Genomic DNA, 25,521 nt, shown 5'->3' on the forward strand with positions numbered 1-25,521 from the left:
TATTATTGGAGGCTGAGGTTTGTTACTGTCTTGTCTTGTTCTTGCACTGTCTTTCCACTTTCCTGTATTTTGTCAAAACAGGCTGCACAACAGAAAGATCTGGTCATGTGAGTGCCCAGGAGATTAATTAACCCCTGTGCCTTTAAGCCTCTTGAGCAGTTCAAGTCGGAACAGCAAAGAAAGAATCGGCAGCAGAATTATCTTTCTGGAAATAAATATCTGCCTCTTCAAAGCCTTGTTGAATATAGATATATATTGCCTTATTTCTGATCTAATCTTACTATTTTCAAGTTCTGAATGTTTATAAATTACTTATAAAATGGAAGCCTGGAGTAAAAGTCAAAAGTGGTTATAATACTTGTGTTTAAGATTAGCTGTACAGTCTTCTCTGGGTTACAGGCCAAAGTCTGCTCCTGTTGAAGATTGTATTTTTTACTCTAATAGCAAGACTGTACATACCCAGAAGTAAGCACTCTGCTCAAATCAGTCTGCTTTAATCTTACTTTCAATCTTGCACAAATAAGGAAATGCATTCTTGTGCACCTGCAACAAAAGGAGCCTTAGTCCTCTCAGGAAGCACCACTTCTTTCTCTTTATGCACCTTTTAGCACAAGAGCTGAAACAAAATGAGTGTAACTGGCTTTGCACTTTCCCTGGATTCCTATTATTTAGGGCTGCACATAAAACTGACAAAATTCTTCCTACCAGTAAAATCAGCTTCAAGAGGCCAAGACAAACAGCAGAGGAGGAGAGTTTTATGTAGCACATACACTTCATGTAGTCTTTATCTGTTAGGCTGGCATTTTCTAATTTCCCTGTGTGGTGCAGTCTATCATTTACGTGATTTATCACTCAAGCACCGGGCTGTGAATGGGGGTCTGGGCGGTTTGATTTCCTGATGGGAACCGAACCGAGAGGAAAATAAAGATGAACAGGGCAAACCCGATGGACTGCCCGGCAGCAGGTCGGTGCTGAGGGCAGCCGGGGCCCGCGGGACATGATCCTGCACCCCGAGATTCAAATGACGTGCCAGGAGGGAAAAAGCCCGCAAAAGCCCCGCCGCGGTGAAGGGCCGTGACGAGGTTGGCTCCTCCGCTCTCGTCCCTGCAGAAACTCTCATTGCTGGATTTTGGTTTTTTTTTCTCTCGGAATGGACAACCCCGCACTGTTTAAGTCCGGTCAGGGACGCTTCGCGCAGCACCGCCGCGGTGCCAGCGCACGGCCAGCGGGGAGGGCTGTAAAGCGCTGTGAGTGAAAACCATAACGCGTTTCCCCTGGGCTGGGCCGGGCCGTCCGGCTGCAGCTCCCAGACGGAAGCGGAAGCACCAGGCCAGGCGGCAGCGGTGTGAGCGGGTGGTTCGTGGTCGGCAGCGCGGGGGTGAGTGTGGCGGTGGGCTGCGGGGCTGACGGGGTCGCCTTATCGCCTCATCGCCTCCCGCCGCGGGGCGCACCCGGCCCGGCACTCCCCTCCTTGGGCCGCCACGATAAGGGGCAGGTTTGGCGCCTCGGTGGGAGCCAAAATAGGGCGGGTTAGCTCCCGTTTGTGCGGCAAAAGTGATCCAATAGCAGCGGCTTCCGTATTTTCAGTATATGCCTATTTGCATATTTGTACATAATAATTCGTATTTATGTGTGTTTTGCTGGTGGAAGGCTCCTTCCTTTGGATTAAAAATGAGTTGTAGCTGTGGGTGGATGCACAGGTGTAGTTTACACTTCTTTGGTTATTAATGCATCCTGCTAGCCAGAGTGCCTATACTACCTTTGAATTACTCTGAGCTTTAACTCTCTTATGTGAATGTGGTGATAGGTGAGCATTGTTAAACTAAAGCTACATCTTGCTTGTCCAGAATTAGTTTGCTTCTATGTTTATTTTTGTCTTTGCCCTTCTAAAAAGAGGCTTCCAGCTTTTTAATGAATTGAATAGTGATGGCTAGCAGACACTGTAGTGCTCCTACATCCCCTTGTTAGGGGAAGAATTTGAGTGGAAAGTATTAATTAGTGTATTTTCTTCTAGAGTCTCTAATTCTGGCACGTTCCCATTCTTCCAGAGGCTGCAGTTCTGCTTTCTCTGCACCATTAATATACAACAGTTACATGAAGCAAGATGGCTCTTAGAAAATGTGCTGATGCTAGTTATTGATTAAACACGTGTACCTTGTCTTCTGGGCCAGAGTGTTGCATTTAAGATGATTGCGTAACGTGGTTGTGTAAAGCATTTGGTGTCTTATTTGCGTTATAGGCCAATGTGAATCAGAAAGCCTCAAGTCTTCAGCTGTATTGCATGATATAAGAAGGTACCTTTATTTAGGCAACTAAATTCAGGTAAAAAGCACCCACTTGCATATAGCTGGCTGCAAAATTGCTATGCAGACTCAGAATAGAAGAGAATTCCTGCCCCCCAAGAACGTATGAACACCAACAGTTTGGTTCACTGATGATTACCTTCAGCACGAACATCTGGACTTAGTACATCTTGGTGCAAATCCAGTGGCACTAGTTTGTGTTTAACTGCTGTTTTGTACCAGGAGGTGTCAGTCAGTTACAAGCCTGATAAGAAAGGCACTCAGGCTCTGTAAACTACTATTTGTTAGAGCTAACCCTATAAAGAAAGAGGATAGCATTGATAATCTTACATCTCTTCAGGTGCTGGGAGCCCTGAGTTGTGCAGCGTTGAACAGACCTCCTCCAATCCACACGCAGCATGCCGTGCAGACCCTGTCCATAGAAAGGGTTACTCTGTTATTAGGGATTCTCTTACAAGAAAACAACTCTATTCATCATTTCTACTGTCAAACAGAAAGGATGCTCGCTTGAGAACTTCCTACTTTCTTAGATAAAGGCAAGGACATGCAGGTGGCTTAATTGCATGTACCAAGTGGGAGCTGCCTGCAGACTCCCCTGTTACAACTAGCTGCTGAGCTTATTCTGAAGCCATGGGCTGTGTGTCCCACAACACAGGCCTGAAGGCTATACTGTACGTGAAGTGCAGCACAAGACAAGCCTGGACCTACTCAGGTTAACTGTTCTGTGGGTCACCAGCTCCTTGGTGTACAATGGCCTTCAGGTCAGGATCACTCCAACTACTCTATTATGTCTCCCTGTAAAACAAGTGCACTGTTTGGTGTTTGCTGTGAATCTACAAAAATACGGGTTGAGAAGCTAAGCAAGAAAGTGGAAAATATAAACTTTCTGTATGAACACATCCATCAGCTGGGACTTAATTATCTGAGGAAAATGATAACAAGAAGGCAGAGCTATTTTGGGATGGTATGCTGTGTGAATGCTCTGCTTTGAAAGCATCCATTCCTCCTAAATTGTCGGCCATTCAACCAACATTGCATGCTTCCACTCTTGGTTTTGTTTGGGGTTTTTTTTTTTTTTTTAGAACAAATAACATTAATGAGTTTGGACACAGCTGAACTTGGGAAGTATCTTCCTCAGCTTCTGCTGAAATTGGCTAGTCAGCTTTGGAGCTTATCCTGAATGCGGTTTCTTTTTAACGGTTTGACCAGAAACATAGATTGTGAGGATGTTGGGACACACTGTAAAACCTTCCTTTTTGATAAAAAGCTTTGCCACTGTGAGCAGGTCACTGTTTGCAGCAGCTATAAAGCCAGCAACAGATAATGGAAGATCCTGCTGGACCTCTGTTCTGTTGAATTTCACAGAGAAAATGCTTGGGTATGATAGTGCTAAGCATAAGAGAAACCCAGGTTCAAAGTGACAACTGACTTTGCATAATCTTTTTTCATTCTCCACTTAGAAGAACGCGACTCCTCTGTGAATTTGTGCTAAATCAGGTGTGTGACACTTTCTATAATAGCAATGCTAGCTATTGCATTCTGTTTGTACTTGAAATGCATCTTATGTAAGAGTTGAGCTCGAGTTTCCTTCAGAGTCCACATGCAGATTTTGGCAGTATGGGAACAAGGAATCTTGTAGCTCTTTACAAGACAGTGTCCCTTTCTGAATAAGCAGGGAGATGGAAAAGAGCAGGAAGATAAAGTTATTTTGGGATGCAAAACACATAAATATGTAAGGACCTACTGCATTTTAGCTCACTTTGCACACAGCTATTTCAAGTTCTGTATCAGAATGATAAAAATATATATATGCACTAGTTTTTTTTGATCTGAGGTGTTATTTCCTAGTGTCCACATTTGAAAGTGCCTTCATTTTGTCCTCTCTGCTAGCCCTGACTTCACATTAGAGAGGGTTTTTTTAGTGTAGGTTTTTTTTTTTTTAAAGTAGTCTTCTCACTTGGTAGCATTTGCCTGTTGCAGGTATATAACAATTAGTAAACAATTACGCGTGTTGCAAAGGAAGCCAAAATGTTTCTGGTTTTCTTCCCAATGGCAGACAGCCTTGATAATGAGCTGTAGTTCAGCCCTGAGTTGGTGAAAATTTGGATTCAAGGGTGACAAAGCACGTATCTGGCATAAAAAGATGGGACTGATCCTCCAGCAGTGATGTTCTTTGGAGTATTATTTTTTTATTGTTTGTTTTTGTGGGTTATGCCTTCATAAATGCCTTACCATTCTCTCTTAATCAAAACCGTGCCTGTATCAGGTCTTCATACCTTAACCTGCACCAGTTGTTTCTGACAAAATGTGTTTATCCCCAACTGCAGTGGTAATTAGAGCTTGATTCCTGAGCCAGGTGGTAGTGAGTTGGTAAAAGAGAAAGACTTAGTGCAGAAGTAGTATGGAATTACTGTACACTAAGGGCAGACAAACATCTCTTGCTTCCTTCTGCCTCATCAATGCTTACTGCTGATTTAAAACAAACAAAAAAACCCCAAAAGCATGTTTACACCTGAGCTTCTCTATTAATTGTATGTTATTGCAGGATGCTTCTTTTTGTACTTCTCAACTCTGAGAAATCTTAAACACGTACGTTGTAAAGGAGAGAAGAGAATAAGAAGGAAGGGGAGAAAAAGGGCTCCTTTTCTAGTCTCTCTAGGGTAGCTATTCATCTTTGTACCAGTAAAAACTGTAAAGAACCTACTGTAAAGAATGTACTTCATCTTTATTCTAGCATCATGACCACCTCTATGATTTTTTTTAATTTATTTTTACATAGAAAAGGTAAATTGTTGCAACTAACCGAATTGCTGCAAAACTCAGTTTATTCTTGTTCTTCTCTAGGCAAAAATGTCTGTAGCATGTGACTTCGTTGCACTCTACACTGGGCAGAAGATGCCTCTCGTGGGACTGGGAACTTGGAAAAGCGACCGTGGCCAAGTAAGCAGAGAACAATACAATACCGTGCTCTCAACTAGTATTTATGTTTTGTGCACCTTTTTTTGAAGATCTTAGATCTGGGGCCTGGATCCTTCACTTGGATGGTTTTAGTCTTAGGTTCACTGAGGTCAGTGGAATATATGTGTGCATTTGCATGGCTAAGGCCTTAAGGTGCAGCAGCAGCAGATTCCTGAAGACTTGTTAACCCAGGCCTCAGGCAGTGGTGCTCTGGGAGATGAATCCGGAAAGAGACCACTGAGTGGGATGAAGAGCTGAGACAGGGAAAATGCTGTTGCTATAATATGGTTCCTGACTCTTCTGGGAAATCCTCAGGCTGCCTGTCCGACCAGACATCCCTCTGGCCTGGGCTGATGACTTAGCTGAAAGCATTATGTTGGGAGGCAAGAACTCTAGTTGTGCTTGTCCTAAGTCCTGTTCCAGTGGTCAGCCTATGTTTAGCTGAGAAATGAAGAACTTGCTTGGGTCATCCTGCTTTTAGATTAAGAAAGCTAATGTGTCATTAGACATTCACTCTGCTTCTAAATGCAATGAATTGGCAAACACCACTTGGAAACAGTTCTGTGTGTTACCACAAACTGTGGGAATGTTTGTATGCTGTGAACTGTGCCTGCTATGGTAATACATCTCCTCCTTGTCTGTCTTTTCCCTTCTGTTTAATTTATTTAAAAGATAAATTCCTGGGGGCAGAAATTACCTTTCACAGCAAGTACGTGCAGTGTCCAGCAGGAGCGTCCTCTTGCTTGGTGGAATTCTTAGTTGTTATTGTTGGTTTTAGTGTTGTTTTTAATGCTTTTTGTGTTAGCTGCATGATGGTTTTTCGAGTATGTTGGATGATATTGTGCTCCTGATGGAGAGGGAGAGCTAAAACCCTTCTCAAGATGACCTGTTGTGCTATTAGCTCATGCCAGCTGGAGGAAAAGGTGGGAAACAAGCTATAAAAATTGAATCTATTCAGAGCCATTTTATTGTTGGGCTTCCTGTCCAAACAACTGTCAGGACAGTGGAGCTGTTGGGAATAGAAGCTGTGCTAATGTGGAAGCCGAGTTGGTGTGAGAGCTCGGTCAACCTCTTAAATGAGGACAAGGGTGAACGTTCAGCTCTGTCACTTAAAACATTAACTGACAACTGAATTAAGTTTATTAAATGCAGGAACTTAATGAATTTCTGTGCACCCAAAGCAGTTTAATATGCATTGTGCTAAAACAAATGCCTGAAACTAAACAAACAAAATATGAATGCATTGGGTTTGTGCACTAACTGTTCTGAGGAAAGTGCGGTCTTATAAAACAACCTGGAAAGATCCCGCTTGTATATAATTTAAACCTAGTTCAGATGGATTTTGCTATAGTAAGCAGCACTTCTAGCAGCTGAACCCCACATGGGATCCAGAGATCTTCTCTGGGATCCCATGGAAGTAAATGGGAGTCACTTCTGTGGAATATTTACTATCTTCAAAGACTTATTCCTAGAATATATTGAAGACATGACCTAGAAAGTGCAGTGAAAATGACCAGAGTTACTGCAGTTGCTGCTATTCCTTTCCTATGGAATAAATAAATTCATGTTTATCATTCTTCAAAATTGTTTGCATTTTTTAAATGGAGATTTATCAAATTCAGAAGCATACCAGCAATTCGACAGTGTCCAAATGATTTACCCTTAAAAGGACATGATGTAGTTCAGAGAGAATTATTGTTATTGTGAATTAAAGACTAAGGGCCAAAAACCTAGAGAAGCAGAATAATAATAATTGATTGTGTTTAATCTAGTTGTTTCCCAGCTAGAAGCTATTTATTGAAAGTTGTTTTGTACAAGGGCTGCATTACAAACAAGAGTGGAAGCAGATGGCTTTTAGATTATTTCAGGTAAATATTTTGCAGATTGGAATTATTTTCCTTGCCCAGCTGCTCTTCAGTCTTGACCTTACTCTCTTGATTAATTTCTTTTGTTATTGCTGTTACTATTCCTGATCCTAAACAAGCCTTGTCCTGGTAGACAGATTTTAGCAGTCCAGTACAAAGGTGTCATTGCAGCCCTAGTTTCCTACATGGTAAGAGTGTGGGGGGAAAATTATCAAATCTCAATCCACGTTGGAAGACTAACTTAAAATAATACGATGTTTTCTATCTTACATGATCAAATGCAAGAAGAGAAATTTGTTTTCCATGTTACCATGGGAACACGATGGAGGCCTATTGAACGGAAGGGAGCACAGTACAGAAACTTATGAACTGGCAGTATGAATGAGTTCAAAGACAAGTCCATTCAGGCAACAGCATCAAGGATACTAGTAGCATGTTTGTTTAATATTGGAGCTTGATTATCTGTAATCCTTTAATGCTTTGTTCTCTTCCCTCAAATGGGCCATGCTTTCAACCTAGAGGATTGATCCCCACCAGATGAACAGTCTAACTTGCTGTGGCAGAGGCTGATTCTGTGGGGAAGAGAGATGTGGGGCTGAGGGAAGCTGTTTTTCTGTGCAAAACTTCAGGAAAGCTGAAGAGGAAATGCATACCTCAGAAAACCAGCCGGACTGGGGACTGGGTGTCTTGTGACAGGATTGCAGCTAAGGAGGAGACAGTTTAGTTCCTGAAAAGTTTGTTAGACAATCCAGAGAATCCTTGTTACATGCACAGAAATTCACTATTGCTGGTATGTATTAAGGGAGGAACTTCAGTTCCACATCTGAAGGATAGGAGGCAAAACTATTTTAGGGAATGTCAGCTCTAAGTTGGCATTACTTATGTGGTGGTCTGAGTTCCTTTTCAGCAAATTTTAGTACAGTATGTACAAACTGTGATATAGCAACACTTATGTTCTAGTCATACTGCACCTGAATATCATGTGGACTGATGATCTGGGGGGGAGAGGGGGTGGTGTTTCCCTGTTTCCTGTCAGCAGATGTACTTGGACTGCTAAAATGTGACAGCTTTGCAGGAAGCAGAGGCGGCCATCAGAGCCTTTTCTTTCCAGGTATTATTGACTGGAACTGTTAAGAGTGAAAGCCTCTTCATAACAGCTTGTGGCTGTGCAGAAAAGGCTCCTTAATCACTTGAATTCTCTGTTGCTTGGAAGTATAAAGATAGCTTGTTAGTTTTTCACCTTGTGATGGGTAAATTAAAGAACTGGAAATCTAATAATGGATATTACAATGAATGGGACTTACAGATTCTGTTTCTGAATCTGCCACAGATTGTTAGCGATATTGTGTTCCTCCATCCTCAAAACCAAAAGAGGATGAGTGGGAAGGCCAAGTCCCTTGCTGGGATGTGTATATGGGAGTGCGTGTAGTTCCTAGGAATTTGCTATACAATGAAGGAGAGTAAGGCTTCAGCTGCAATGCTGTGTCTGTTTTGGGGCAAACCACTTGAAGAAAAGCATGAACCAACTGACAAGACAGCAGCAACACCAATGCAAGGTCTGGGAAAGGTAAGTTGGGATGAAAGATGGAAGCACCTACAGTTACGTGGTCAAGAGAGGTTTGAGAGGAGACATGCTGACGCTTTCCAAATGTGCAAAAAGCCCTCACCAAGGGGAAGATATGGATTTCATATCTGTGAGGAATAGAATGTGGCACCAAGGCTGTCTTGGTTAGACATCTAAAAGGCTTTGAACATAAAGATACCTAAGCATTGGAACAGACTGCCTGTTGCAAGAAGGGTTTTGACAAATGTGTGTAGGAGTGGTTTAGACTTAGCTGGCCCAGCTATGGGGCATGAGGGTAGACTAGATGATGGCTGCAGATTCTGAGACCTGCTTTCTGTAGTTATGTGATGCTAGGTTGGTGAGTCACACCTAAGCTGTGTGACTCAATTTGCCCAATGCAAAATGAACTCAGTAATTGCTCCTTCCATAGCAGTATTGACAGGCTAAACTAAAGGGTATATGGAAAATTTGAAGGATCCTTTGTCTATTATTACTTCGCAGCACCAAATTTCCAGAAGCGTATGAATCTTCAAGTGCTTTGGTTGTTGCTCCTCCCCAGCCCCCCAGAAAATGCATGTACCTATCTGAACATAATCTCAAAAATATAAAACTTTCTGTTAAAACAAAGTACCATCTGTCTGTTATTAGGGTTTCCCCCACCTCCAAGAAATGTTTTTTTTCCACATTTTCTCTTGGTTATTTGCCTTTTGCATAGAACAGGAGCTCTCTGTTCACATTGGAATGTCTTAGTAGGCTGAGAGTAGTTTACACAAATACAAATGCTGCCCAAATCTGAACGTTACTGAAATGACCAGTCCCAGTTTTTCAGTGCTAGAAACTTGTCAAAATACTCTGATATAGAAATATGGCCTCCTTTTTATTGCTTTGCAGAGACATTTTTAGAGTGTCTTATCCTCGGTTTTCTGCAAGTGGTGCCTACTTCCATTTTATGGCAAACTTTGTACCTGTTTGGATTAAAAAAATGTATTATCCTGATAGAGAAAATGGAGGATTAGTACAGATAAAGAACACGGCTATTTTTCTTTCCCTCTCTGCTTCTGCTCCACAGCTCTCACTTTTTTGGAGGGTGGATATTGAGTCTTAGAACCCTTTAATATGTCTCAAGTGATTTCAGAATTACTACGACCTTGACTTCATAGTGACCTTCTGAGGAATGTCCTTGTCGAAGTGAAACAAGGACTGTAAATACCATCCTGTTACAGAAAGGAAGAGCTTACTTTGCTGTTGTAATAGAAGTGCTTTGTCATTATAGCTAAGGGAAATTGGTCTACGCTCCAGTTTTCCTCTCAAAATGCCAAAGAATGCAGTCAGAATATCCTGTGTCTGCCTTTACGGCAGTCCCTGACAAGAAAAATAAATGAAATCCACTAGCAGATCTTTTTTCATGTCTGATTCCCCTTTCTCTTTCTGAAGCATCTAAAAGCAGGACTGTACATGGCTTTAATTGGTGTTAATAATTTTGTCAGCTTTAAAATTGAAAGTGCCAGTACTTTAAGTTGAAAGAAATCAGTCTCTAGCTTTTGTGGACACATTTTTTTAATCTCTTCACAAGAGAGACAATCTCTACAAATAGATCAGGGCCCTGTTGCGTCAAGGTTTTACACAGTAATTTACAATCTCCCACTGTCTCAAGAGAGAAGTCAGAGAAGAGCAATGTATAGAAATCACTGTACGGATAAGACAAACTCTTACTGTAGCACTTGAGATGGGCAGATGTAAAAGGGAACATGTGCTTACTGTCCACTGGAAGCTAAATAAAATAAATTTTACTTAATGCTCATCAATGTAATGGAAGATGATGACTACACTGAATCTGTAGTAATTCTTGGTTCTTGCACAATCAGTTATTAATAATCTTTATTCAAAAGCTATTTAAGAATCCTCGAAAAGATGCCACTTTGTGTTTCCTTCTTTGGTTTGTAGGCTTGCTCCTTATCTGAGGCCCACATGTGAATATATTTTGTGCTTGTGCTTTGTTAGAGCTTTCAAAAGCAGAAACAGAGTCAAAGTATAGTGCCTTGATTCCCAACCGTTCTGGCTTATGTGTAACAATATGGAGTAAGGGATGTGTTGCTGTTGGCAACACCTTTGTTGTCAGAAACGTGGAAAGCGAAGTTTTGAGCTTTGTCAGGAGATCCTCTGCAGGCCATGGGTTAATGTTCAGCAATATAGTGATTTTCGTTGTTGTACAATCAGAGAGATTGAGACATGAAGGAAAAATGTGCCTTAAAATTGCATCATCTTAGAAATTAAGTGTGAGCAGGTGAACCAACCCCAAACTCTGGCAATTCTGGAATTAGAAACCAAGCTCTTCCTTTACTGGGAGAGAAGAGATATCTTCCAGGCTTGACTGACATTGATTGGTCTGTTAGTTCTTGGAAGTTTGTCTTCCTAAGCCATGATCTATTTGAAAACTGCTTCTTAATGCTCATTTTATATTTAAGAAAAGTGTGACAACTCTGGCTAAGAATGAATCCCTATTCTATCTGGCAAGTTCTTGCATGCTTGGCCTGTGTGCGTGGTCTGTTTTCTTGTTACTCTTGGAGCATCTATTAGCAATTAGCTCTTCACTCCTAAAGGCTGTGCCATAGAGGACCATATCCTATTCTATTTGAGTCTCATGACCTTATGTAGGTCTATAGTTTGGGGATGTTCCTCACTAAATCTCTAACATATTTTAAATTTTTTTCCCCTTTCCACTGATTGCATTTGGTAATCTGTTTATGATTACAGGTGAAAGAAGCAGTGAAATATGCCCTAAGTGTGGGTTATCGCCACATTGATTGTGCAGCAGTTTACAGCAATGAAGCAGAGATCGGTGATGCTTTCCAGGAATGCCTTGGGCCCAACAAGGTAAAAACACAAGAACCATCATGCTCACTATATGTTGTATCAGAATTACAACTGTGACCTGAAACTAGACTGTGAAGTTAACATTTGTGGCTTTTCCTCCTAGTCTATCCCAGCTATTTTTTTGCTAATTAGAAGTAGGCATGAAAGATGGCTTTCTCTCCTCTGGAACCATCCTGGCTGTCAGGAGGAGAAAAGATTGTCAGGAATATTTGCATGGAAGCCACAGAAAATGCCTGGTTTTATTCCCCCTGCCCCAAGTATCCCAATTTGTGTGTCCAAAAATTGGAGGTTCCCAGAATCATTAGTTATAATGGAAAATACTTGCCACGATTTCTATGAAAAGTTATTCTAGTTTGCCAGCCTAGAGTAGCATGCAGTGGTGGGTAGCCACAGCAGATTCGGTGGCTGTGGGGTTTTTTTGCTATAGATCAAATAGGAGTGAGTAAATACATACTTTAGAAAACAAAACCAAGAGTGATTGCACTTGAAGGTTTGGTAATTGTGACTCTAGGGCCTGCAGTGAGGGTCCATGGCCTAAATATAAAGTAACGTGACAGGCATTCCTATGAATGACCTCAGGTGGAATCTTAAATTCATCCCCCTTGCTCTTGTTGGCTTGAGGGGCTGATTATCTGTACAGCCTCAGAGCCCCTGGAAAGAAAGTTCTTAAGTTCCTGCTTTCCTGCTGCTCTTGCTTTGGCTTTAGGGCAATCTCTTTGTTATGTGATTAGCCTGAGAGAGGCTGTTTTCAGCTTGCTCCAGGGATTCCTCCCTACTAGATATGGTGACTAATACAGGGAAGCATAGGAGTCTTCTTCAGTTCATGTTAGCTAGCTAAATTAAAACTAGAATTTCTAAAACATCTTTCTCTTTGAACACAACTGCCATATGTGAAACACAGAAATAACTGAATGGTTGGAGGAGAGAAACTAAGGAATTAATCATTCCAGCTTCTACAGGGTATAGACTTGAGTGGAATTTGGTCACACTTAAGTCAGTGAGAAGTGCCCTCTGATGGTGTTCTGTGCTTCAGCTTGCCAAATACAATCTCCCTTTTGCATTTTATACTTTCTAGTTAGCCAGCACTCTAGTTGTTTAATTTCTGGGTCTTATCCTTCCAATACAGTGTACAGGGTGCTCAGTTCTTAGTGTGTTCTTTCCGGAACCTAGAAACTCAAATGCAGAGGTTTGGGGAAACTTCTTCTGTTTATTTTCCCACGTTCTTTCCATGAGAAGCATTCTTGGTTTATAACATGTGATGAGTATAGTGAGTTAGCTGGTTGTGCCTAGAAAATGTGAATTGTTAAATAGAAATTACAGAATTTACATATGAATAAACTTAAGTAATCTTTCTTTTGGCCACATCGCACTTAGTGGCTTGAATTGGAAAATTTGGAAAAGTGTGGAGAGGTTTGTTTTATTTTTCAAAACTTCTAATACATTGCTCAGTATTTGGTATACTTTAGGACTTGCCAATGTGTTTATTTCTCTCGCTTTTCTCCATCCAGTATATTTTTTAAATGTTTAATTTGTAGGTTCCATGTGTTACCTTTTTTAAAACTTAAATTGTTCTCTTTGTTTTAAAGCTAGTTGGGGAATTGCTGCAATTCTCTTTCTGAACTTGTTCCAGCAAATTATGCTCTCCTCCTTTTCTTAAAGGTTATTAAAAGGGAGGACCTGTTTGTAACATCAAAGCTCTGGAATACCAAGCACCACCCGGAAGACGTAGAACCAGCGCTAAGGAAAACACTTGGAGATTTGAAACTGGATTACCTGGATCTGTACCTCATGCACTGGCCTCACGCCTTTGAGTAAGTTCTACCTGGAAAGGGCACAGAATGCAGAAACCCCAGTTTTACATAAGTGGCTGGTGTTATATCCTGAGGACCTTCTTTCTGAGCTGTGAATTTCTTCCTATGTATACTGCCTGCAAGATATTTTTCACTGTGGCTAACAGTGTAGTCCTATGGACTGTCATACAGACACTCTTTTCTATCCATAACCTTTACACTTACTCATATTTGGTCCATTCTTTCACAGAAATGATTGTTCAAATTTCATTCTTTTTTGAATTTCAGTTGGGTGGGAATTTGTTTGCTGTTAGATTTGTAGCACGTCTGTAAACATACAGTCGAGGTAGTCTAACTGAGAAAAAGTAATAAAGCTTTATGGGACAGGTTTCTATACTGAAGCTTGCTGTCTTACGCTAGATGAAAATTTTGCTTGCTGTGAGGTAAAATCTTTGTTGAGATTAAAATATATTAGAAGTTTAAATTAGTCTAGTGTCTTCATCTAGACGCTGGGGAAATGTGGCAGCTATTTTTCATCCTGCTATTGACCTACATGGAAATACCGAAACTGCTTTGTGCCTTAGTTTTACTTATCTGTAAAATGAGAATTAAGTGCTTTGTGAAGAAGACAACACATTTCACTAACAGTTATTAACTGTACTGGTGTGGTGAAGCACGTGCAGTATCATGGTGGTATCTGTATGAGGAGGAAATGAAAATGACTTCTTATGACACTTTAATGGCAGAAATTCTACGATTTGAGGAAATATGAGAAACGTTCTCCAGTTAAGTGCTAAATGTGCTTATCCTACAGCCCCATCAGAAGCAGAGCTCCTTGCTTTATTTTCTTGTAGATGTGGAAGCAATTTTTTCCCCGTACAACCAGTAAAAAGGCAGGGGAAGAATAAATCTCCTGACCAGATGTTTGCATGGAGACTTCACTCAGCAGGGGAAACCCTGTCAGGTTGAGGGGTTTCTGTCTGTTCTGCAAATTTGAGAACATTTTTTCCGCTTCTAGTCATATGAACTGAATTTTACAAGCATACAACACTAAACATAAGAGGCAAGATGCTCAAATTATGCATATATCCCTCAGCATAACAGAATGAGGAAGTGTTTTCAACTAGAGCTGGTTTGGAGGAAGAACTTCTGTTAAAAATTCCCCCTGTTGTGAAATAAGTTTGTTTTCCATTTGATTGGAAAAAAAAAAAAAAGAATTAAACATTGCTTTGACCATAACACAAATAATGATGCATGTTTAGATATTACTAATATTGAAATTTACTTGATGTTGTGGAAACCGTTGACACAACTGACATTCTAATAAAGCATTTTCATGGTTTCTTATTGGAAACCATTCACTCTCCAGTGGCTTATCTGTTTTGTGTAGTCACTATGGTATAGATAAGTAGTTCAAAGTACTGTATAACGCATTTACATAGGAAAGACTGTATGTGAAATAATTTTTTATAGTTTAAGTCAGTATAATGGCATTCAACAGACAAATTCGCTCAATTTGTACTGTCCTCCAAACTATGTATAAGCTTTTGAGAATACTTTGACAACAGTTTATTTTAGTGAAGAACTAATGTCATGTAAATAATGTGGTATATGTACTTACACTTTACTTTTAATGCTATAGACGAGGAGACAATCTCTTCCCAAAGAATCCTGATAACACGATGCGTTATGATTACACTGATTACAAGGATACCTGGAAGGCTATGGAGAAGCTGGTAGAAAAAGGTCTCGTAAAAGCCATTGGGCTATCAAACTTCAACAGCTGTCAGATTGATGATGTACTGAGTGTGGCTACTGTCAAACCAGCTGTGCTCCAGGTAAGGTGAATAAAGGCAAGGATGAATACCTTTCCTATGTGTCCATAAGAGTGAAGAATTTGCAAACCAATGCTATGTGTTTAGCATGAGGGACATAGCTTCTTATGTACAGGGAAGAATATAGCCACCTCTGCGGGAGTAGGCACGCAGAGGTTGTCTTTCCAGGCAGATTAATTTGTTGGGGAGGAAGCCTGTATACACGTTCTGTGGCCATTTATGCCTGCTTAGTTGAACAGGTCTGTGGAAGAGCTCATCCTCCCTGTAAGGAACAATTTAGACTATAAGAAAGAAAGACGGGGGGAGTAACTTGAATCCATTCTGTAGAGAGCTTCTTTGCTTGTTGGATGATCTGTTTGGTACATGGGGAAAACCCAGCACTCTAAACTTAGGCAATCTATTCTCCTTTTCCTGTAAACTTAGCCTACCAGACATGTTTTCATTCTTTTAATAAAACTTTTCCTCCTAAGGTTTTGCAGAGTCTGGAATGATCTCCTGTGATGTGTTTGGTTCTGCTGTGCTTTTGACTTTCTGTTTGTTTAGAGGTGTGTTGATATCTGTTCCCTCACCACTCATTGTGGGTCATTTTAATAGGTAGAATGTCATCCTTACCTAGCTCAGAATGAGCTGATAGCTCACTGCCAGAAACAAGGACTGGTTGTCACTGCCTACAGTCCCCTCGGTTCTCCAGATCGCATGTGGAAACACCCAGATGAGCCTGTGCTTCTAGAAGAACCTGGGATCAAAAAACTGGCAGAAAAATATAGCAGGTCACCTGCACAGATCATCCTCAGGTACAAAACAATTGAGAGAGGGTGGCATTTGGGACTTGGCCTTAAATAAAGCAAAACACACAAGCTAGAAGGAATCTACTTAAAGCATGTGTTCTTCCCCATCAATGGGGAGTTAAAATCACAGGGAGTGCCAACAGAAAACCCCATTTGGTGCTTGTTTTACCTTAGGGCAGGTGAATGGACTAGATCAGAGGGGTCCATTCAGGGTCTGGATCCATACCTGGGACAGTTCACTGCCTTTTCTGCTGTGAATTAGCAGTAGGACAATTAAGGCAGTAGTGTACCACATCTGAGCACTGCCTACTGAATTTGCACTTGGCCAGTGGCTTGAACCCTTGAGCTATTGCAATCAAATAGGCTCCCAGGAAGAGGGGCTGAGGAAGGGACCTTCCTTCTTTGCACTGAAGAACCCTTTGCTGTTTTGTTTTTTATATAGCAAAAGCCAGCTAGTGGACACTGGGAAACAAGATGATTGAATGATGTCCAGAATGTGATCAGCACCTTGTAAAGTAAAATTGGATTTCTATCCTCATTTTTTGTCTGGCTTTGTATCTATCAATACCACTAGCACAGTCTTGGGCAGCAGCAAGTCACCCTGCCAGCTGAATATGTTCAAGATTTTGTGCTCAAGTCACTAGACAGACACTTGTGGGATCTGGATTTTCTTGTAGTTTCTCAGTGGTTGTCATGTTAGAACTTGCATAAAATGCTTAAAAACATTTTTTCTGACTGTTTCTTGGGTTTCTAGCTTAAAGCACCTGAAACTTGCTTGCTTGTTCAAATGCATGAACATCTTCCCCTCATTGGTAGTCTGGTGGCTATTGCCTTGCTTGAGCTTGGACATACTATGTCCTAATACAACACAGTGCTATGTCAGCCCTCTTCTGGGTAGTTTTATTCCACATAGAAACATAAGTGGCATCTCTGATGTCACAGATTATTATTCAACCAAAATAAATATCATGGTTCTTGGGCTGCACACACAGAAAATCTCTCTCCTCCTCTTAACAGGTGGCAAGTGCAGCGTAAAGTGGTTGCCATTCCCAAGAGTGTCACTCCGTCTCGCATTCAGCAGAATCTCCAGGTAAGTTTAAATGGAGGAAAGGAGTTTCAGCGATGCCCTTTATGTGAGTAATATACTGTCCTACTGCTTACAGAACAGGCTGAGGCACTTGGTTCATACGTGTTCATCAATGTGTGCACACGCTTAGAAGGGAGGGTAAAGATTTTTTGAAAACAAGTGATACGTTTTAAGCAACTAAATGTGTGAGTGTGTGCATATGTGCACATGCATAGTCTTGTTATGGAAAGGTAAAGAATGTACTTTGTAGAAGTTAAATGAAAAATTGTTACTGAAATTTGTGAGATTCAAATTTATTGAACAAGGGAGTCTTTTAATGATGTTCAATGGTTCTTGTTTATGAATAACAATTGCTCTACCCTGCAAGTAAGGGCTGGTGACTTTCTGCAGCAAGCTGTCATTCTAATGACGCTGAAGGAATTGGTGTGATTCACTTCTGCTCTGAAGTAGAAATAGTTCACTTTACAAATTATTTGAAAACTCTTAACTTCCAATACTTTGGAGGGAAGCCTCTGAATCACCCTCATGATCTTCTTTCAGTCCTTAATCATACAGATGGGGTGGTTATATGTTTTTAAGTTAGGACTTGTTTCTGGAACTTATTCCCATGAAACTGAGTTCTGCCATGTAGTATGCTGCTAGAAATGTCAAGGAACTCTAGTAAACTCTGCAGTTACTCAAGGTTTAGATCTACATGGGAACAGAATATTTGATTGAATAGGCAGCACTTACTTGGAGGAACAGTCCTGCTGCTTTTTCTCTTTGTGGAAGAGTGCTATGCAGTATCAGTGTAAGCTTAGATTTGGCAAGCATATGAACAGCTCAGGCTTTAAGCTTTTGTTTTGGTGGTTGTTATAAAATAAGTTTAATTGCAACTTCATATTTATAAACAGAAGACAAACTAATGCTGTCTGAAGCCAAGATTTTTTACAGATATGTAAATTCTATTGATCAGAGTTGCATGGAAATTCTCTGTATTTGAGGCTCAGACTTATCAAAGTTGCAGCTTCTGAAGATGTTTGAAATATTACGAGTTGCATTATGTTTAATTTATGTTGGTTTTAACACTGGGTTCTTGCAACTCTAATGCAGCACGTAGGTTTTCTTTTTGCAAGTGCAAAAGAAATATTATGTAACTATAGCTGAATAAATTATTCCAGTCTTTTGTGTGTGTGCATGTGTGGATTTGTCTCAGTTACAACTGTGTTGTTGCACTGTCATCTGAAATTAAACACTGAAATAGTCAGCAATGTCTCAGGTCACTGCTGCTGTTTCATTCTGTCCTGGATTATTGTGAAGTGGAACCTTTTTGCCTTTAAGTCAGCTCTATTGCTTGTGGATCTCTGGAGAAATTCCTGGCACAAGGGGATGGTCGGGACTTACAAAGGAAACAAAACCAAGAGGCAAAACTCAGCATCAATTAAATATGAAAAACCTATGCTTATTGAAGAAAGCCTCTTGCTTTTGTTCTTAGGTGTTTGATTTCAGCCTCACAGACGAGGAGATGAGCCACATTGGAAGCCTGAATAAAAACTGGCGTTACATTGTGCCAATGATTACGGTAAATTTCTCATGTTTCTATTATTTTTCATTATGGGTATGTGGCCACAACTTGAGGTTTTTGCAGTTTTCTTTCTTTAACTGTCCCCATCAGAACTACTTATAAAAACAGTACATCTTTTTAGGGTATCTAAGATTACAGAGTTTTTCAAAAGCTGGCTACAAAAAAGGTAACTTCTTGAAAACTTTTCTCATCTGTTTTGGCCACCAATGGTGCTCTTGAATTTTTATTACTGACCTGTCCGTGGGCCTTTAAGCCAGAGTCCTATCTTACTTCAAATGTTACCAAACTCCTGCTGATTTGTTCTTCTCATGTACAAGCAGGCTAAGGTCCATGCCATTCCTCCAGAAGTACTCCTTGTTGCATTTGTCCCTGTCTACTTTATACCATAAACTTCTAAGATCAGTGAAGACTTCAGGGTGCTGTTAGTTCTCCACATCCATCGTGGAAGTCACATGAGGGAATTTGTCTGCTCCCCTCCACTGGATGTCCCCCCTTTCAGCATCTGTTGTAATGACTTTCCTCCAACGTAAGGAGTTTGGTTTCGGCTGCTGTGTTTTTCTTCTCAAATCCATTAACCGCAGCATCTTTTTGCATCAATAGTTTACTCTGTCACATGAAACCTTACCTCATGTGCTATCAGGTGCCAGGCTGTTTTTAGAGAAACTGATGTATTCTAAGTGTTGAAGTCCTCTTGGTCTTTCTTTTCTTACATTAAAGGACCTAACCTGGTTCATTCCCCCTCACTGCAGAAAGGGAAAAAAAAAAAAGTCAATGCCTTGAAATCTCCGGTCTTTATAATGTTCTCCATATCTTATTGTCCTGCTTCTGACTATACAACAGACAGCTGTCACCATTCCCTGGTGGGTCACCAACCAACATATGGCAACTGTGCTATAATGAGTCTGAAGTGATTTATCCATTCTCTATCATACAGTACTGCATAGATACAGTAGGTCTCTGCAAATTTGGAAGCTGTCAAGCATACCCTTGCCTCTCCAGCAGTTTGTCTGCCTGTAAATTATTCTTCAGTAGTCAGTGGCTACCGGCTGTAGGAATTCTTTAGGGAAAGCTTTTCTCCAGGATTTATCATTGAGGTTTTCTGAATACTTGAGAACATACCAGTGCCTGGTCTGAGTTAGAAAAGAGAAGTTGTGAATGTGTGGTGAATGACTGTCTCATAGCAAGGGTAGATACTTGTTACAGCTTTCACTGCTTGTCATGCTGGGGCTTATGAGAGCTTCAAGGCTGTGCTTTTAACTGTATGGTTGCTTCAGTGTGTGCATAAATATAAACCCCCACATCCCTGCAACTAAAAGTATCTTTGTTTATGGATTAGGAGTCTGTACACCAAACTGGAAGCTTAGCTGCTGATCTGTGTGAATGTGGTAGTGACAAGCACACCTGCTGCTGATAGTGTGTTTCTTTCAAGTGTTTTGCTACTCATGCTGCAAAGTTGTTTTTTGTTAATGAAACTGCAAAATACATTAGAATGCAGCCTGGCTTGGATGAGCCAGGGATAACTCATGTGCTTTTGTTACCCGGGAGACCTGATCAGATCACAGTGATTCACAAAGGAGAGATGAAATACAGTTCAAAGTGCTAGCCCCATCCAACTAGAAAAAGGGTGAATGTGATGCAGCTGGGCTTCAAAGATATTGCTGTATTGTCAGATAACAAGACAGGAAGAAGCAAGATGAGAATTAAAACACGACTGCAGCTGTAAGATCTCTAGTGGAACCTTTTGTCTCCTGCCCATCCCTTCTGGGCTTATCAGAAAGAATTTTCATCAACTGTGAATTAAAATTCCTGTCTTAACCTTTCATGCCTATTTGCTCTATGAATCTAACTTACACTGTCTAGATTTCAAAGTGTGATATGGCAGTGATATCAGAGCTCCTATCATAACTGATGAGACAGTTTTTTTCATTGCATTAATATATAACAACAAGTTCTTATAGTTGTGCCACACTTCTCCATATTGTGTTTTGTTTAAAGCCTGAGGAGAGGCTATTACATTGCATGTAGACAATTTAAGTTGCTTTGTACTTTGACAGTTCATTGTCTGGATAGAGGTTGGGAAATTACCTTGCACCAGCCTGAAATCCAAACTTTTTGGAAACACATAATTGGCCAAGGAATACACTTAAGCGAAACTTGAATGACTAGCAAGCCAGGAGAGGAGGAGTGGTGGTGGTGGTGCACGCGTGATGATCTGTCTGTTTTTGATAGTTAGCAACTGTTGACCTGCAGCGTCTTCACTGCTGATTTTGCCCGCCCCCCCGCCCCTCAAATTCCTGGGATAGACTGGAATCAGCTATGTGAAACATTGCTTCTGGCAGCTGCTGTCTTGGCATGCTGCAAACAAGAATGCTTACCTGAAGAGCTGTTCTGTGTAGCAAAATATGCAGGGGGAAGAAACTGGGGGTGGGGGGGTGGGGGTGGAAATGAGGATTATGAATTCTAGGAACATGAGGAAGTTGTTGGCTCTCAAGAGAATATGAGGAAACCTGAAGATACTATGACACTTTTGTCCACTATTTTAAGGATTGCTTTCAGTTGACAGCTTCATTTCAGCTTTATTCTACTTTAATCTGATTATCAGTCGAATGTTAAACCTTAGCATCTTAGTTTTCTGCTCTGTAGTGCCCCCAAGTGACTAATTTCACACTTCAGTAGTCACTGTAAGCAATTCATTACCAGGGATTCCAGTGTTGCTTTGAAATGCAGGTTTTATACTGAAAGCTAATGGAGGCATTTGCTAGTGGATACTTGGTTTAAAAGTCCCTGTGATTACCTCTGTCCCCATAACATTTTGAGTGATCTCTAACATCACATTTGTATGTATAAAAATCAATGATTTCTGTAATGTAACTTTTATGCAGTCATTAGTCACTTAAGTTCTAGCTGAATGATGCAAGTCTGTCACTCAGGGAGGTGTGTATCTCTCTGCCAATGCTGCACCTAAATTTCCCCAAACATTACAGATGAGGAGCAAGGTTTTACCTCAGCTCCTTGGAAGTCAGGGGTGTTGCAATGAACTTAGTGCAACTAGAAATGCAACTTGTGCATGTGAGTGCTTAGAGTTGGGATGTAGGAACTGAAACTTCTGCATGGCCGTCTGCTTTTGGGCCAGCCTGAGTCTCTGTTTCATTGTGCCTGAGTATTGGTTTCAGTATTCCCATTTTACAGCTAGAGAAGCTGATCTTCTTTGGAAATGTTCTTGAACAAAAAGTGCTATGGAGGAGTTCAGTGACACTATTAATGCTTCAGTATATGACCCTGAACAAGTTAGTTAATGTGTTTCATCTTACCATCTGTAAAACTGGCAGCCCAGCAACTCTCCATCATGGAAACACGGGCAAAAGCTCCAACTCGAATAAAGTGTTTTGAAGTGTGCATGTTACAGCACTTAATAACACTACAAGGCAAAAGCCTTTTAATTATTCTTAATCTAATTGTTCAAACCTCAGCAGCTTGAAAGACTCTTGCTTGAGGCTACAGAAATCTATCTCCTTTTTAAAATTATTTTAAAAAAAATTTCTTTCAAGAAGTGTTAAGAGGACTCAGGAGTAGAGGGAACGTCTCTTGTTTAAGCTGAAAAAGATGCTCCCAGATGTTTGGGATATGAAGATTTAGAATCTTCATCACATAGAATTTGAAACTGCGAGTAAGCATGGATTTTTATCTTTCTGACTTGAGTCTGTTTACTTCACAGGTGAATGGAAAGCTAGTAGCAAGAGATGCGGGACACCCCTATTACCCCTTCAATGACTCCTATTAACTGTTAGAAAATAAGGTGTTAGAGTAACATGCTCCTCTGCGTGCCCTTCCACAAAATCATTGTTGCCACACTTTGTCAAAAAACCCTGTCCAAATGAAACCTTCCTTCCTGAGTAGGTTTACTTACAAAGTACTGCTTCTAATTGACTCCTTTCTAGAGATACTGTAGCTTCCATGTCAAAGCTTGTGGATTATTATGACGACTGCAAGCTTGCTCCTGGAAGCATCAAATCTTTTGGGGATTAGATAATGAGTGGGGGAGTCTAAATCAAGTTCCAAACATGTTCTTATCAGGCTAGGGCAATACTTTGGGTTTACTGCCTGTGAAACAGTTTTGAAAGCTTTAGTTATTACCATGAGGGGGGGGGAAAAAAAAAAAAGTGAAAGCATGAAAGCATTTTAAGACTAAACAACTTCTCAGCTATCAACTTTATTAATATTTTTATACTGGGCATAAAGTAAAATGTGCTACAGTTGCACTATGTCCATAAACCATTCATTAAAACCCAAGTAACCAGCCATGTCCAGTGCTTTTTATCCAATATAGAGTACTTGTGGGACTTAGAATTATCTATTTTCTTTTTCTTTTAATTTGCCTGTAAATTTGAGGAGAATAAATGCATACCCTGGAGCAGGCCTTCAGGGCAATCCTTGCTGTTGCTTGTCACATGGATAGGTTTCAGCTCTGATCGTCCTATCACAAAAGCCTCAAACTTTTTAGCAAGTCTTGTAGAAAAACATCCTCCTTTTCCCGTAAAGTTGTCCAGTGTCTCTTTACCAAAGATGTCCAGTTTGAGTTCTGGAAGATCACAAAATTAGTGCCTGGCTATACAGTAAGAGTAAAGACTTGTCAGAGGGCTCCTTCCATTTTAATGTTGCATTTTTGACTGCTGCCTGGGTTGGTCCTTGAGAGAGCTGGTCCCATCTTTGGTTCTACTGCTGACCTGCTGGTAGCGCTGGGCAAGTGATTTGCCTTTCTGTGCCTCTGTTTTCCCACTTGCAGTGTTTCTGTGTTATTCACTGGCAGGGACTGATGTGCTGATACACTGTTGAGCCGAACTGAAACTCTAGCTCTAACTACGGTTTTATTTTGTTGCAGTCTCTTAATAGTTTAGCCATCTGAGTACAAAGGGCGCAAGGTGATAGCACCTACCAGTGCTCTGATGGTGATACCTTCTGTGGCCTTAGCAATGTTAATGCTTTATTTTAAATTTCCCTACTTGTAAAATAGGATTAATGCTCTCTTGCCTTGGTGCAGACGGGTAGTAAGGCAGAGTTTCTAAAGGCCTCTGGGATTTAAAACAAAGGAACTCTTTCAGATCTGTTGATGCCTTTCAGAGACAGCCATAGGCATGACTCCTCGTTTGCTGCTGGATAAAGAAAGTTTAACTAAGTGAAATAAAGAACACTTACTTTTCACTTTTCCCATAGCAATAACAAACATAAATTAGAAAAATAATCCTCTGTATTCAAATAGTTCAAAGATTAAAGAATTAGATTATTTTAGTTTTGATAACCTCATTTACAGTAGGCCTATAGTAAAACTATATACTCATCTCAAGCGTAATGCCTCCTCAACTGTTTCCTGCCCTGGGCCACGCAGCCGAACTGGAACAAATCTGTTTATCACTTTTTGTAATCCTTATGTAAAATTGAAAGAATTTCTGTTCCTCAGTAAAGTGTTTCCTAACTCCTGCTGAATTTATGTCAGTGGAGAAAGCCATTAGAGCCCAGTCAGGATTATTTACTAGACTGGATTTTTTTTTTCTAAGGGAAATGAAATCCATGTTGGTTTTTAATTATCCTAATCAAACATGGGTGACTGAATACAGTTCTCATTGCAAATCAGTAAGGAAGCAATTTTACTTCGAAGGCACTACATATAATGTTAACAGCAATCATCCTGCCAAGAAAAACTGCTTTTGTTGTATGTATTTTCACTTGTAGGTTTGCATGTCTTAAATAAACACTGTACTACTCTGTGTATGACTTTGAGCCATTTTGCCCCTCTAATGTCAGGGCCCCGATTAACTTTTTCTAGTTACTTCTCTAAACCAGAGTAGGTGGGCAGAGAGAATTCCCAAGAAAAGCGGATTAATTCTGTATCTCTATTAAACCTCCCATTCCCAGCTCTGTTCCTGCATGGAGTAACGCACCGCAGATGAAGCTGGCATACTTTTATCTTGAAATAGCGCAGGGGGAAATGAGCCTCCAGGCCTCCACCAATGGCTTTGCTGCTGCCGTGCAAGTTTTCTGGAGGTCTCTGCTGCCACAGCTGCAGCAGCCATGTCTGCCTTGTCTGGCGGGTTACATGTGCTGGGGGGGGGAAGCAAAGCGTCGGCGTGAGCTGAGCTGGAGCCCCTTGACCGCTGACCTGGAGGTTGGATAGGGTGAGATTATGCCAAGGGAAGGGTGCTAGCGTCTCCTGACGTGAATGGCAGGGAAATACCAGCTCTTCAAAGATGTGCACTGTGTTACTGAATGCCTGCCCTCTGCTCTGACCAGACGGCAGGGTGCTGGCTCGCTGCGGAGTAGGGTCTGCCTGCGAAGGCAGCGCCAGGCCGGAGGACACCCGTGAGCAAAGTCCCGGCTGGCCGTTCTAGCGCCCAGAGACTTGCGCCGAGGTGCGAACCCGGCCCCCGAGGGTTCCCCTCCCCTTGGGGCAGGCCCTTCTTCCCGTGCCTCCCGGGGAGCCCGGGCGACGCCCGCCCCCACAACATGTCCACCTTTCCCTGGGGCGGGAGGGAGCGAAGCCCCGGCCCTCGCACCGCCCCAGGGCCCGCCCAGCTGGCGTTTGCAGCCGGGCCACAGGCACCGCGGGGTCGGGGCGGGCCCGGCGGGGAGCCGGCACCCAGCGGCCCCGCGGCGCGGACTATACGTCCCAGCATGCCGCGCGGCAGCGGCTTCTCAGCGGAACTCCGTTTCCCTGCGCTCCCTGCGCGCCGCCGCCCCGCCTCGCCCAGCACTACACTTCCCAGCGGGCCGCGCGGCCCCGCGGCGGCTTCTCCCTCCCGGGACTACACTTCCCAGCAGGCTCCGCGCGGCGGCGCCCCGAGCGTCCCGCGGAGGGCGGGCGCGGGGCATGCCGGGAGCGGTAGTCCCCCTGCGGCGTG

At 41.7% G+C, this 25,521-nt stretch overlaps 1 protein-coding gene across 3 annotated transcripts; it reads left to right on the top strand.

The window, feature by feature from the left end:
- Nucleotides 1-1,235: 1,235 nt before the first annotated feature.
- AKR1A1 (aldo-keto reductase family 1 member A1) lies at nt 1,236-24,397 on the top strand. Of its 3 annotated transcripts, XM_054834066.1 has the most exons (10): nt 1,267-1,384; nt 3,764-3,800; nt 5,148-5,243; nt 11,445-11,564; nt 13,224-13,375; nt 14,997-15,192; nt 15,784-15,983; nt 16,995-17,067; nt 18,539-18,625; nt 22,344-24,397. In XM_054834066.1, exons 3-10 carry the CDS (start codon nt 5,154-5,156, stop codon nt 22,407-22,409), a joined length of 984 nt encoding a protein of 327 aa, XP_054690041.1. In that variant the 5' UTR covers nt 1,267-1,384; nt 3,764-3,800; nt 5,148-5,153; the 3' UTR covers nt 22,410-24,397. The 3 variants fall into 3 exon arrangements, with proteins under 3 accessions (XP_054690042.1, XP_054690041.1, XP_054690043.1); XM_054834067.1 differs by lacking the exon at nt 3,764-3,800 and having other exon boundaries at nt 1,236-1,378; XM_054834068.1 differs by lacking the exons at nt 18,539-18,625; nt 22,344-24,397 and adding an exon at nt 16,420-16,492.
- The last annotated feature ends 1,124 nt before the right edge of the window (nt 24,398-25,521 follow it).

Source organism: Grus americana, chromosome 8 (assembly GCF_028858705.1).
Source record: "Grus americana isolate bGruAme1 chromosome 8, bGruAme1.mat, whole genome shotgun sequence".
Taxonomy (NCBI): Eukaryota; Metazoa; Chordata; class Aves; order Gruiformes; family Gruidae; genus Grus; species Grus americana.

Bases quoted from the DNA above. Each gene is read 5' to 3' on its own strand.
- AKR1A1 (XM_054834067.1), top strand. From the start codon at position 5,154: ATGTCTGTAGCATGTGACTTCGTTGCACTCTACACTGGGCAGAAGATG. The intron at 5,244-11,444 runs GTAAGCAGAGAA...TTATGATTACAG, and splicing joins GGAAAAGCGACCGTGGCCAA to GTGAAAGAAGCAGTGAAATA. The intron at 18,626-22,343 runs GTAAATTTCTCA...TTTACTTCACAG, and splicing joins ACATTGTGCCAATGATTACG to GTGAATGGAAAGCTAGTAGC.